Source organism: Triturus cristatus, chromosome 3_2 (genome assembly GCF_964204655.1).
Source record: "Triturus cristatus chromosome 3_2, aTriCri1.1, whole genome shotgun sequence".
Taxonomy (NCBI): Eukaryota; Metazoa; Chordata; class Amphibia; order Caudata; family Salamandridae; genus Triturus; species Triturus cristatus.
In genome coordinates, this window is record NC_140584.1 from 1112956524 (window position 1) to 1112972065 (window position 15542).

Below are 15542 nucleotides of genomic sequence, written 5' to 3' on the forward strand. Positions count from 1 at the left end.
TTGCTACTTTTGTCTTTTTTTCATAGCGGAATCGCGCATCCATGACTGATTTACCTTGGTATGGTTTGGAATTATGAGTTCATTGTAACTCTCCTTTGTGGTTCCATACAGTTAGTTTATATTGTGAATCTTTGTGCCAGTGTCCGATCGAAAATACAGACTCTTTGTTAGTAAAGGTAAATTTTTATATTATTTAGTTTCTTTTCTCATACCATTCACATCAGCACATTCTTAGTTTGCACTTATTAAAAGTATTTCCTTTATTCATTTTAGTTTTCCATTTTTATTGCAAGTTTGAATGTATTCTGCATCATCCCTTCAACGGCTCTAGTGCCTTTTCTAACTCAAACTATAAGGTTGATTAATACCACATTTTGATAGTTACCTAGATAGAGGTTATTAGTTAATTCCCATTTTTTATGATAATGACCATCTTCATTTCAACCCTATTAGTCTTCTCAGCTGATTGACAAGATTGCTATTATCAAGTATCTGTATATCTATTTGTGGACCACCATGGATTGTAGTCCTGGTAAGTCAACTTGTTGTTTAGTATCATTCATCCTATTCGCTAAAGTCTTGAGGAGAAGCATGTCTTAGGGCCTTCTTTACCTCTGTCTCTTTCCTCTATTTTTCATGGTTTCCACCATTTCTTGGGAAAATCAATCCTTGAACTTGCCAAAAAAACGTTTGGTTCGGTGATGGGTCCCTGGTTATCATATATCTTTTTTTGTCTATTTTCATATTCACACAGCTAGAGGGCTTTAAACATTGATCATATGTCAGTTTTGTTCTAAAACCCAATGCACATTTTTTGTGTATTTTTTTTCTGTTTCTGCCATTTGTATTTTCTAATTCTAGGGTTAAGAGTTATTGTGGCTTTCCTGATGAAGGCGCCTTGTTCACCGAAACAAGTGTAGAAGTTCTGTCACCTTTGTGTATTTTCTGTTTTGTTGTAAATTTTGTTTCTTGAGTTTCTTATATGCACTTTATTATATCTAGGCTATCCACTAATCATTTTTTATGGATTATATATATATCAGATTTATGTTTTTGTTTATTCTATATATTTGTTATTGTCAGCATTGATGAATATGTTGTGATGTCATAGTATTTTTATTGTTCTTTTAAGAAGTATTACAGAACCCACAATGGTATTTAAAAAAAAATACAATTTTGTATGAATAAAATGATTTTGTATTGATAGTAATTGTACACTGAGTCCTTAAATATCATGTTGTTCTATAATAACGTCTCATATAATTTATAGACCTACTGTTGCCTAGGGAATCCACTATTGTATATTCCCTGCACTGAGAACTGTACCAAGTAGCAGGGGTCCAATTATTTGCACTATATCACCAGGCTACCCTCCATCCCGACTCTAATGCCTTGACCTCTTTCATAACTCCCTTTGGAGCATACCAGTTCTACAGGATGCCATTCGGCCTTGCTTCTGTGGCGATGGTTTTCAAATGTGTAATGCAACAGATATTGAAGGGAACCATAAAGTTCTGAGATGAAATTCGGATGTACGGAGACTCTAAGAAGGATAACAATATGATGCTTGGTGAAGTTCTGGGTAAATTAAGTAAAGCGGGTTTCACCATACAGATGGGGAAGTACGAGATAGGAGTAAAATCAGTGGAATATCTGTGACACACCATTTTAAAGGACGGCATTTACCCAAGAGTAGTTTAGTGCACTCTGTCAAAGTGACCCAAGAATCCACCAACAAAGAAGAATAGAAGTGCTTCCTGGGCCTTTTAGGGTATTTGTCCACATATATCCAAAACTTTGCTGATCATGTGCACTCGTTAAGAGCTTTACTTAAGAAGGCGGTTCCATTCAAGTGGAGTAGTCAGTGCCAAACTGATTCTAGTCAGGTCAAAGAAGCAGTCTCTAGTGCACCTCTGTTGGGTATGTTTCATTCTATGGAAAGAACAGCTCTTACTACTGATGCTAGTAGGAAAGGTTTAGGAGCGTGTATGTCCAAAGTAATAGATAGGAAGGAAAGAGTGATTGCCTTCGCGACCAGAACCCTAAGAAATTCAGAGTATAACTATTCCACAATAGAAAAAGAGGCACTGGCTTGTTATTGGGCCATAATTCATTTTAACTTTTACTTATGGGGTATACCATTCTTCTTGAGGACAGACCATAAACCCCTTTTATCTATGTTCTCGTCCAACTGTATTGAGAAGGCCACACCCCACATATCAAAATGGGTGTTAGGATTACAAGGTTACAACTTCAATATAGTCCTGCGTATCCGGAATCAGATTGCTGATTGCCTCTCTAGACTTCCCATAGCATGCGATGAGTCTCAAGTTGTACCCCCACGTTGTGGAGGCTATACCTTCCATTGAGATTCCTGCCATTATTAAGAGGTTGAATGACTTAACAGGCATCCTCCAACCATATTGGAATGTGAGAGACAAGTTATCTGTAATCAGAGGCAGGGTTTTAAGATCCAACAAAGTTGTCCCCAACCCTCCCCCCCCCACAATATGCAGGAACGTTTCATTGAGATAGCCCATGAATACCATCCTGGAAGGAGCATGACTAAAAGTAAAATCAGGAGTGACTACTGGTTCCCCAACATGAACTCCATGGTAGAAGAAAAGGTGAAGGATTGCTTTGCTTGCTGCTCTGGTGACCAGAGTCACATGCAAATCGCCTCTTCTCCCTGTGGAAGTACCCTCCAAACACTGGGACAAGATAGATCTCGATATCATAGGACCTTTAAATATGTTCAATGTAACCTATACATTCATGTTTGTGTTGGTGGATTACCATACCCATTGGGTTTCTACTAAAGCAGTCAATGACAATAATACTTCCTTTCTGATTGAATTTCTAAGTAAGAGATTCTCAAAAGAGGGCATTAGTTACTGACAACAGAGTACAATTCACTTCAGAAGAGATTTGTTTGTTTGTTTTAGAGTTGTATATAGCGCAAGCTAGACCCGAAGATTTCAGGTATCAGAACACTTTACATGAGCACCAATTTCATTTCAGATGGACACGTTCATTTTTGTTAGGCACGGGGAGATCAAGTGATTTGCCCAGAACCACAGGATGTTGAGTGTCGTTGCCAAGAGTCGAACCCAGTTCTCCAGCTTTGAGGTGGACCGCTCTAGCCGTAACGCTACATCCTCTTCCCAGATGACACTACTTTTTAAAAACTTGTCCATTATACATGTTAAAACTCCTCTCTATTGCCCAAAGGCCAATTGGTTGATGGAAAGAGTAAATAGGATGATCAAGGACAGAATTCGTTTATCCCTTATCTCAAGTGAACTGGTTGAGGGAGCATTAAGGAAAATGTTGAGGTTGTACCATACAAGTTCTAATGCTGTTTCGGGTGCGTCTCCCTTCATATCCATCAAAGAGAGGTGTCCTGGTTCTAAACTAAAGCCCAACTCGCTCAATGGGGATGTCCTGTTTGGGTAGATAGAGGCACAGTCAAGGGCAAGAATGAGAAATATCAAGATGATTACAAAACAAGAAATGGGGTTCAGTGGCATGAGAGTGGAAAGAAGGATAATGGGTCATTATAAGAAGGCCACACACCACACACTCCAAACTGTCATCCTTCTCCAATCCAGAGAGGATTAAACATGCCAACCACAGTTCTGTGGTGTTTGAGGATGGGCATACCTAGAGTATGGACAATATAGCCCACTGTCCAGATGTTCTCATCCCCGTAATTGAGGAAGAAAGGAAAGAGGATGAGAACTCCAGCGAACCCTCTTGACCCAAGGAAGTCAGGATCCGCCGCCCTCCTGGTTGGCAGGCAGACTCTAAGATGGAATGATTTTCCCTCCTCAGGTTACTGAATGTTTTCTCCCTTCTTCTCTCTCCTCAGTATTCTGCTTCCCATGTGGTCATTTTATGTCATGGATATACTCATTTTATTATATAGCATTGTACAGTTTTGCCAAGAGCTGATCTATCGTAGTGTTGTTCTTACTTTTGTTAAAGGGAGATGTTTTGTAATCTAGAATGGTATGTTCTCATACCGTCTCTGTCCCCTTACCCCTCTCTTCTCTTTTGCTCCCTATTGTTAAGCTCCACATTATAATGGAACCTTCAGGTGAAGCTCACTGTAGAATGTTGGTGAAGAGCCACCTGAATGGTCGAGTACCTAGAGTGCTCTTGTTGTGTGAATAAAGTAATCTCTTTACTTTACAACGTCTGGACTTTCTTCAACAGTATACTCATGGAAATCCTTTTTAATTCGAGTACCCTAGAGATGGTAAAAAACAAACGTCTTTTCTCTGTGATGAGCAGTGATTACACATCCACTCTTATGAAAGTACCAGCATGTTTTGGCCTTCCTTCAAAAGTCCGTTTGGGTCTGGGGCCTTCGTCAGAGCTGTAATCCTCCCTGCCTAACTACTCATTCATGGCATGCAAGTTCAGAATGAGGCCTAATGCTCTCGCCTATTCATAGTCTCTACATAGGGAGGTAACCTGTAGTGAAATCAGTAAAAATAGAATTATACAGGAACCATCAGACCATATCAGATCACATACGTTTGTTACTCATCCAACATCCATAGATGCCTGTCGATTCAATCTAGCCGGTAATACTTGGGTAGAGGAAATGTTTTCTTAATATCTGTGAAATCAACAAAGTCATATTTGTGAAAAGACAGTGCTCGGCACTGTAAAACCACTGCAAACACACTTCACAAATGGGCATGCATACTAAAATCATTCAACCGAATATGAAGATCGATTCCACCTGCAAATGCATGGGACCTCAATGGGCAGAACATTTACCACAGCATAGCATGCCTGTAAGTGCATAATTTTGAGACTTTGTACATTTAATAATGTAACAATCTTTACTTGAACAACATCAGGATCCAGAAACCATACATTGATTTTATTTTTTATTAACTGGAAAGGCTGTAAATATGAACCCCCTGACCTTATTAATTGGATTAATACAGGAGAGGAATTCTTCAGGTTTACGATGGCAGTGAATAAGAAGGATATCTCCTTTCTAGACCTTCACATCCAATCACAGCCTGCACACTAGCCTTAAAAGTGAGGTATACTATAAACGTACTGACTGCAACAACCTCCTGAGATATAAAAAATTTCACCCCAAATCACTAAAAGACAACTTACCAGTAGGCCAGTTCCTGAGACTTAGGAGAAATTGCACAGACAAAGAAGATTATGACATACACTCTAAGTTACTAGCAAATAGACTGAAAGCAAAACAACATCCAAATAAGCTAACTAGGAGAGCTATGAAAAGAGCCCAAAATAATCCCTGACAAAAAATTCTCTGATATTTTTAAAAAACTCCTATTGAGCGTCTTATTTATATTACAACTTATGGCTTCTTTTTTTAAACAAAATAAAAAAGTAATAAACATTTGAGGATTCTAACATCAGGACGTCTGAGTCTCCAGAAATCAGTGTTTTCATTCAAATGCGGCAGAACGTTGAAGGACCCCTTGGTCCTCATCACACCCAGGGCCACACAACCAAGAATAAGTTTGGAATCTGCCTGCTGTATCAGGCCATTATCTCTGCAGACACTGCAATATATGCCCACTCACAAAGCAAGCAAAAGAACTCGGCTTGGGCTTAAACACTCAGTGGGTATTAAGACAGCATACTAACTGTGATGCTATGAACCGCTGGGATACCATTGTTGTGCTGAGGGTACGCCAGGCCCTAAAAATCCTTCAACCTGAAAGCATCAATGCGAGTCTCTGAAGAGGAGCCTGTCACACTCAGTGCTATAAAGTGCTTTCACATCTCCCACTGCCCATCTGAGCCCAGAGGAGGCTGAGCTGGGCCTCCCCCTCACACCATAATTTGCAGGTGAGTCGTCTTGCCCTTCCCTCCTTTCTGCACCCAGCATCCACCTTTACTAATCCTGATTGAATGACTAACTGATTGATAAAAGATCAAATGAGAAACACATGAACATTCAGGCTTGTAACACCCTTGCCTGCCATTGGGAATCCCTCAGTTGTTGTCCAAGCTCAGATCATTATGATCATAATCCCTTGGGCCGTGGTGACAGTGGAGAAAGAGACCTGCCCTCCCCATACCCTGTTTACCCTCCATCTTGGGTCAATATGGGTAACAACTGCCTTGGGTCAAATGGCGCCCGAGACCAAGATGCCCGATAACAGCCAGGAAGGCAAGAAAGTTGATATGTTTAACTCCAGTTGCACTAGAGTATCATTCAGTCAAACCCCACATAGATTTAACTAGTTTGAATTCGATAAAAAATACACCCGCCAACCAGGTATATACAAACCAGAATAATCTACCGTCAGCACACAATAAATGCCCTGTCCCCTTAATACAAGGTACCAGGGAGTCCCTAATATACATGGTTCACATCTTAAAGAGTAGGGACAGGTACAGAAAGACCACAGAGTCACTAATAAATAAGGTGACCCATTGGATACTTACCCAGTGCCAGTGTTTCTCCTTAAACCACTCAGATATTGTTTATGCACAGTGTCTACCACCTCTTCTTCTAATTTTGATGCCATGTGCTAAATCTGAAAGAACCCAAGTTAGTGGATGGGCTACTGGCTTTGGATGCTCATTCCACCTTTATTGTTCTACCATCCGATTCAAAAGCATGGTTCCCTGATGGATGATGACATGCCGTGTTGGTGTGGCGCTCTCTGTTTCCTGGTGTCTGTATACCTCTATCTTTGTTTAGTGGGAGTGCTCCAAGGGAATGGGGAATCACCCAACCCCCGACTGAGACCATTAATGATCACTTCGAATACAAAGCAATGCCCAAGCACACCCCCATCCTTTTAACCAAATCACTTTATACGACACATAATTCTTGTATTTCTCTTGTTCTTTATTTCTCTTTCTTTTTTGCCCAGCAAGTGTGATTTGGTTAATAGGATTGGGTGCGTGCTCGGGCACTTCAAAAGCAGTTTGAGATTGTTAATCCTGCAGCTTTGCGCTCCCTGAAACCATGCATATCTAGGAATCCTGCCATACCAACATCCCTCGACTTCCCCTGATTTTCCTGCTGGCCAATGTGTGTTACAAAGAGCTGTGTTTGCCAGGATTTAGAGTCATTGGAGAAATGGAGGGAACAGGCCTATAAGGCACCAAGCATGCCAACTACTCTGTACTACGACGGGCCACGCAAAAGCGGTTTTGCGCTTTTATTGTGCGGGTTTCCTTGCTCCTCTTGCTGAATTGAAAACCAAATGGGTAAAAGTCCTAGAACTCCACATTGAAGATATGGGCTGGGAGAGGATTCTAGTACATATACCTGATGTCTCGCGAGATGTCAGGTTTAAATTAATACATTTTTACATCTTTCATAGAGCATATCTTACACCTGGTAAGATTAATCGGTTTTATGTGACTGCTGCTGCGAAATGTCCGAGATGTGGGGATTTGGGGGCAGAATTGTTCCATAAGATTTGGTCCTGCCCGGTTTTAGCTGGATTCTGGGAAGCAGTTATTGATTGTATAAATAATGTAATTTTTCAGACAATCCCTTGTAGTCCCTTATCCTGCCTTCTTGGGGGATTTCCTTGTCCTAAAAAAGAAAGAAAAGCACTACTTGATGTACCGATTTGGCATCGATTCTGGCTAAAGGTGAATTGACAATACATTTGCATGGACCTTGACTCATTATATGGAGAATATTACTGGTGAAATAAGCTGGACTGGAGAGTGCTGTTTTGTTTCAATTATTAAAAAGAGAGCGGGGAAAGATTGAAATTGCACGAGCATGGGAGCGCCTTGTGGACTGTGTGCTGACCCCCGACATAGACTTAGATACACCAAATAGCTGCTAGCTCTCTGATATCTCTGGAAGATTTAGAGATAGTATTAACTGTCCTTGCTTGGGTTGTCAGGGGTAGGACTTTGAGGTACTGAGATGAATTTTGGGGGACTTTGGACTACTGTGGTGTATAACGAAATATTGGCCATTAGGGCTTTCTTTATTTGGCAGCTTGATAAGGGGCAATTATAGGTAGAGGTGTTAGTTAATGATTGGTAGTTGGAGCCTGGAAATGATCTAAAGGGATTTTGCAATATATTTAATACCATGATTGTATTTATTGTATGCACTTCATCTATTTATTAAGGCATATGTGTACTAGTCAATTTAAATATATTCTAAATTCTTATTTAGAACCAATTTATTATATGCCTTGATTGAACAGTACTTTATTCTGTACACTTGCAGCTTATGTTTTATGTTCTATCTTGAAATAAGAAAAACAAAATGTGAAATAAACAACCTCCCTTGACTCCTCTAGCACATTAGGTATGACAAAAAATGACTCACCCCAAATGCCTAGCATTCAGAGGAGACCAAAATCTAGTCCCCTAAAAGAGGTCGATTGACTGTATATCCACTGCTTCTTTCAAAATGGAGGTAAAATCGATACTCATGGCCAAATTCACTTAACTATGGACTATAGACACCTTGGTTTCATTCACATCCGTGTCCCTAGCAAGATTGTCATAATAGACCAACTAAGCAACTAGACTTTTTGTTTTTCCTCAGGTTGATTATTGCTTTGCCTACTCAAGATGTTCTATGTATGCGCTATGTTTAACATCTATTTGTTGTATAGCAACCTTTACTGACTGTATGGCGCTCTGATATCCGTTTAGGATCTTGTTCGCGCTCTATAAAACTTTCCAAATAAATAAATAAATAAGTACTGGTGCTTTTACCATCTTTACAGTGCCCACCCAATCAAAGAAAAGAGAACCCGGGTATCCCCTTACTAGATCCATAAATACCCTCTTACACCCTGTTCCTCATATGGGAACAGTGATAGTCAATCAGCTATGAATTTATATAAACCTGCACGGAACTGCATTCATCCTCCCCAGAATCATCCATCTTCTACCAAGGCAAAGTCGGCGTCTGTCCCTTTTCCATATTTTAGCATGGAATGTGGCAGGCGTACGAGGAAAACTTATTCCACCAGAATGGGGATAATTTGTTGACCAATTTGATATCATTTTTCTGCAGGTGACCTGGGTATTGGAACCTATATTTAGAACAGGGTTCTTAAATTATAGTATGGAGGCAATGCCTTTCAGTGCTGATCGCTCTATGAGAGGGTTGCTAATCTGGGCGGAAAAGTCTCTTAATTCGACCATCAGAAAGTCGGAAATTGATAGCCCATATATACTAAACTTGATTAACCCCGGGTGGAGATCTCTGCTCCACCCACGGAGTGTGCAGCGATTTGCCTTCTCTGCGTTCCTCGGAGAACGCAGAGAAAGCAAATCTCCGCACACTCCGCATCGGAGCGGAGTTTGCCAGCCCCCGCCTCCACCCCCCTATTAAGAATTAAGTTAACCTTAATTAAAAAGAAACTTAAAACCACTCACCTGTGTACCGCGGTGTCCCCGGGCTGCCCTCCTCCTCTTCCTCGCCATACCAGTAATGCTTGAGAAAACTGCGCATTAACACGCGCCAGAGCATGGGCATTCCTCACCTGGGGAGCATTTTGATGCATTCCCAGGTTTACCACTGATGGTAAATCTGGGAATGCAGCCAACACAGGGAGATGATGGACGGAGCGCTGAAACTTTTCAGATACTCACTGCCAGGCACAGATCTGGGTGGAAATCATCATCATCCTTTAGCTCACTTCGTCACCTCAGTTCAGGCCCAGCTATATGCAAATCATTCTTGACCCTGTGCCTGATGGGAACAGTCCAGCCCGAACTGCCAAGCCAGATCTTCCCTGAACTGGAAACACGCATCCTGGGACCGGTTTCTGGGTAACACTCTTTATCAACCAGGCTAGCTTGAATTCAGTAGCTAAGTGAGCAAGGGACCCACGTCTGGGCATACCCTTCCAACTTAGGGTGAACAAAGCAAACACAAGGAGATGATGGACAGAGCGCTGAAATGTTTCAGATACTCCCCCCCAGTCACAGATCTGGGTTGAATGCATCACCATTTGTTAGCTCACTTCACCACCTCGGTTCAGACCCAGCTATTTGCAAATCAGTCTGGACCCTGTACCTCATGGGAACAGTCCAGCCCAAACTGCCAAGCCAGGTCTTCCCTGAACCGGAAACAACCATCCTGGAACCGGTTTCTGGGTAACACCCTTCATCAGCCAGGCTAGCTTGAATCCAGTGGCAAAGTGAGTAAGGGACCCATGTCTGGGCATACCCTGCCAACTTAGGGCGAACAAAGCAACCACAAGGAGAAGATGGACGGAGAGCTGACACTTTTCAGATGCACCAAAATCCATGGGTGGAAGCGTGGGAACACCCACGCTCCACCCATGGAACGCCATTCTGGGGCAGATTACCGCAATGCAGCGTTTTGTGCTGCGTTGCTTTACACTATATTAATCACGCCAAGCTATGTAGCCTTGATTGGCTTGATAAATCAAACTTAAGTGTTGCATTGTTCTTCCACTCCGTTGTGTTATTCCTACATAAATATTTCCCTGATTCTCCAACACTATGCATATTTATGAATCATCTTGCCAATAAATCTGGCAAATCGCCCCTCCTGATTGCAAGAGACTTTAATGTTACATTCAAGCCCCTACATGGCATTTCCTCCATCTTAGAGTTGAAAGATGAAGCACAAGGAATCTTGAAGCTTGATGCAGAAACTATACATTCCTGGCCAGCCTCCACACTCAAACTATTGACCCTACCCATGACACATGGTTTGCAAAACCTGAACTACCAGGAGCCTTGAGGTAGGAGGGAGGAGAGCCAAGTTCTTGCGCAACATTCACAGGACTCCAAAAAAACTAGTCAAAGGTTTGGAAGACTGTGTTTCCATTATCAGAGTTTTATCAAGCCATGCCCCCAAACTTTCTTTTGCCATTTTAGCAGTGGGGTGGTGATATATCCTGGCCAATCCAGGACCCATTCGGGGGAGGAGTGACTCACCAGGATAATAAGTTCATTTTTTGCTCTGTTCAGCTTAAGAAAGGATTTGGTCATCCAGGTTACTTGCTTCAAAAGGGACACAGGGTGGAGGGAGGACAGAATGGAATGGAATAGCACACAGTATAGTGGAATAGAGTGGAGTGCCATAGACTGGAGCAGCTTACAGTGGAGTGGTGGAGAGTGGAATAGAGTGAAGTGGCATAGAGGTGAGTGACTTAGAGTGGAATAGCATAGAGTGTAGTGGAGTACAGTGGAATAGTATAGAGTGGAGAGGCATACTATGCAGTGTCATAGAGTGCATTGTCAAATATTTGAGTGGCGTAGAATGGAATGGCATATATGGAGTAGAGTGGAGTGGCGTAGAGTGAAGTGGCATAGAGCGGAGTGGCGTTTTGTAGGTTGAGTGGTGTTGAGTGTAGTGGAGTGGCATGTCATGGAGTGGAGTGGCATATGTTAGAATTGTGTGGCTTGTGGTTGAGTGGAGTGGCGTGTCATAGAGTGAAGTGGCATGGAGTGTGATACAGTGGAGTGGACGGTCACAGAGTAGAGTGACATCTTTGTAGGGTGAAGTGTGGTACAGTGTCTTATAGCGGAGGGGCATAGAGTGGAGTGGCATAGAGTGGAAAAGCATAGAGTAGAGTGGAGTGGAGTGGAGTGGTAAGCAGTGGAATGGTGCACAGTATGGTTGCATAGAGTGGCGTGGCGTAGCATGAAGTGGCACAGAATGGAGTTTTGCAGAGCGGAAGAATAGTGTAGAGTGGAGAGGTGTAGAGTGGAGCATGCAATGTCGTACACGCGCAATACAAACCTTAAGTGAGATTTAGGATTATGCAAGGCCACTTTGCATAGTCCTCAGTGGCTCTATAAATCTGGAGTAAAGCAACAGAGTGCAAATCACTGCATTGCCTTACTCTGCCCTTGGAAGGTGTTCCATGGGAGTTGCGTGGTTGTACCCATGCAACTCCCATGGATTTTGACTCGTTCCCAGATTTTCCAGAATTCATAACCTCGTAATGAGTCAAAAAGATACGCCTTCCCAGTAGAGGCATAATGAGGAGAAATATCCTTATTTCTCCTCGTTACTTTCTCCTCGTTACTTCCTCTTTCTATTTGTGCTGCACTCTGCAGCAGACATAGAAAGAGGAATATGCCTCTAAAGATTATTTTGAGGCCCATAATGCACAAAACGATTACTGATATATTGGCCCTTAGTATACCACAGTAGTTTAGCAGTATATTGCGGTACATGTCGATGACAAAACAGTATATGATTGGCTAATGACTGCCATTACAAAAGTAAAATATGCAGGGCCTTATTTACAAGGCCATTGCGCCACCGGTGCGCACTGTTTTTGATGCACTAGTAGCGCAGTGTGCCTGTGCATATCGACGTGGCCACGTAAAGTCACCCTGCATGACTTTTCATGGCTTTGTAAATACGTGCCCATTCCATGCATTACTCTGTGTGAAAGGGGCATTCCAAAGGTGTTACTGTGGGTGTTCATTGAAAGTGCAAGAACAGCGTCAGTGTCAGACCACTACACTCTAGAAACTAAGCATGACTCCCAGGAGGCAGAAGGGTGCTGCTGTTCTAAGTCACTTGGCATCAGTGCTGAGTCTGCTGAATTGCAGGGAAAGGTTTAATGGACATGCCCTATAACATGAGCAAGTCCAACCCAGGGCTGGGACCATTCACCGCGGCAGGTTACTCTATGGATGACAAAACGTGCCTTATTGTAAATTGTGTGCTTTGGAGTTAGGATGCAGAGCGTGGTGAGAGATAATCAGCAGTTTTCAAAAAAGACAGAGCCATCACAAGATTCCCATATATCCCAGTTACACAATCAAACTTGCATCAAGACATGATTTGCTCCTCCTTATGATGAGTTACACTATTTTCACCTTAATAATGCAAATTGCTAAAATGCATGCCAAGTCTGTGTACCAAAACAATGCCCACCAAGAGAAGAAAATGTTTGCACAACTCAGAAAAGCAAGATTCTTTAATAAAAACACAACAGATGTCAACTCTAGTACTGCCAAAAATTGAGCTACTCATGACAGGTATTGCTAGGAGACTGGAGAGTCAAAAAAGGGAAATTCTTCCAAAAGTACCAGCATCCCGCTGCTGTACTCACAGCAGGTCGGTAAGGAGGATCTACATTCCCAGGCACTAATAGCTTGTACTGTTGTTCTAAGCCAGCTTCTATCCTTTGCTGACCTTTTCATGAGATCAGCGAGTGCTGAAAAGACCACGCTGAGAGTCCGTGTGCAATCATCTGATGGTCCACTCTGCTGCCTCCCACTGCAAATGCTAGAAAAGAAAGTCTTTGAAAACATAAATCTATAAACATCATCTCAGTGCATATTCCTTAGGAAGGCCAGTTAAGTTTCTAAGTTTCAAGGCTTCATCCACTGTGCGTATGTGTCCATCAATGAGATCTTTCATTTCCTGTGTAAAGGGGTCCAGATCAGGACCCGCTCCCGACCGCTTGAAGTTGCCATCTTTGTTGTTTTCTACGCACAGCAAGCGGTCATGATCCACTTCTAGGTGGAGGAACTCCACCATTTCTTTCAGTCTATGGATTAAGTTCTTCTTGAGATCTTCGTAGTGCACCACCAGGAGGTTCTTACTGTGATTCAACCAGTCGAGCGTGTGAGAAGCCCACCAGGATGCATAACTGTTGACAAAATCTGGCCACTCTGTGAGAAGGGAAACCAAACAACAACATAATCAGAGGGATGTTATATTGATTTGTTTTATAGGAAAAGATTGAGCAAATAAGGGCAACCTGCTATTCACAAAATGAACTTCCAACAATAACTAGAAGTGAGTGATGAAGCCAAACATGATTGAGAAAAAATATTCATCTCATATCAGCCCTGCTTCTGTCATTACAAGTACATAAAAGATCAGTTCTAACATATTTTAATGATGGCAATTTCTTTAATTTGATATGATGATCATAACAGACGAAATTGACTAATTTAACTCGGTGGGTTAGTGTTGACTTTTTTTACATGCCATTTCATAAAATGAGTATCATTGGTTGGGGTGATATTAACAAACCATAGCACGAATGTTTAACTTTTGAAAGTTATGACCATATAAAAAAATCAGTTATTTCCTAATATCATAATAATATCAATGGCTCTGAGAAAGTGAGGGTTATTGCAAATCTTTAAAATATTGGCATTTATTAAAGGAATTTGTTTTCTGTAGCGGCGAATAATATGTGTAGCACATTTTTCATTCCTAAATCTTGACTAAAGGCACTGTAGATCAGAGTGGTATAGCAACTACCAGCTCAAGAGAAAATTGCACATGAAAGTACAAGAAGAAATATTAACAATAATGTCTATTACAAGCAAGTGGTCTCTCCATGTATCAGGTTCTTCCTCTACAGCATAAACATAATCTCTGGGACTAATTACAACAATAATGAGAAGTGGAAACAGAGTTTTTCCTGGTCGGTGCGGATCAAGATGGGGGCCCCAGAGAAACCTAGAATAAATCTGTGAATATCCTAGGAGAATGAGGACAAAAAAAAAAACAATGAAGAGAAGTTTAAGAATATGGGCTGGGCTCTGACCGATTTAGCTCCTGAGATGCTTGCTTTTTGGAATACCCAATTTTTGGACTTCTGGTGTGAGTGAGTCTTCCTAAGCAAGTCCCACTCACTGTAAACTCTGTTAGAAATGATCTGCATTTCATAGGAAGGTCTGTCATTGCACATCTAAGGTAAGGGCTCATGGACTGAGTGAGTGGGACTACAGTGTAGTTCAGCCCAGTGTCTGCGCCCAGGTAGCCTGTAGCAGAATGGACTTGCCATCGATTGGTGATGACCTGTGAAGCTCTGATAATGTGAGAGGGCATTCATAGCGAGTCTACAGTGCTTCACATAAAAGGATGCAGGCTGAAATCTGCACCAAAGCACATTTTTGCCATACTTAGGCCAAGAGACTAGGGGTATGCACCAATCGTATGGAAAACAGGAATTATGAGTGAAGATGTACTGTTAATGTTATCCTATCGGCACTCAAACTTTATTACATTTCTCTTACTTGGTACCCTATTAGATTCTTGCTTTTCTTTACTCTGGATGTGTTAATTACTTTTTACACTGCACCAGACGTCGGAAGTCTCATCCAAAGGAAAACAAAGGACGAGTACTCCAAAGTCAAACTCAGGAGTGGCGTCTTGGTGGGAACGGACCAGCCAACTGAGGCAGGCAAGAGCATGGTTTCAGATTCTCAGAGGTGTCTTTCAACAGAACACTTCAAGTTGGCATGCTAAAATATTCCAAAATGCTGTGCAGTAGGGTTACAACAAGGGTGGTGTGATGATGTGTCACCCATGCAATGGGAAGAGGGGCCTGCCTCTGGAACTTTCAACCTCCCCTTAAAAACCTCTGCATGAGGAGAAGATGAGAGAATGAAAATGGAATTCACAGGACCCTGAAGATGATTGAATCTCTGTGTGGGGTGCTAGGACACCCAGGACTTGGACTAGATAGGACTCTCTGGATTATGGATTAAGCTCTCCAGGGCCAGTGGCACTGGCCCATTATGCACTCACAGTGACAGTAGAGGTACAGAGCTGCAAGAACACTCTGAAG

General features: G+C 42.0%; 1 protein-coding gene across 1 annotated transcript in view; it reads right to left on the reverse strand.

The window, feature by feature from the left end:
- Window positions 1-12908: 12908 nt before the first annotated feature.
- Window positions 12909-15542, reverse strand: part of WSCD1 (WSC domain sialate O sulfotransferase 1) — a 244185-nt gene continuing 241551 nt past the window's right edge. Inside the window, exon 9 of the mRNA XM_085649909.1 lies at window positions 12909-13626. Within this exon, the coding sequence (XP_085506035.1) occupies window positions 13277-13626 (350 nt within the window). The 3' untranslated portion in view covers window positions 12909-13276. The remainder of the gene's footprint in view (window positions 13627-15542) is intronic.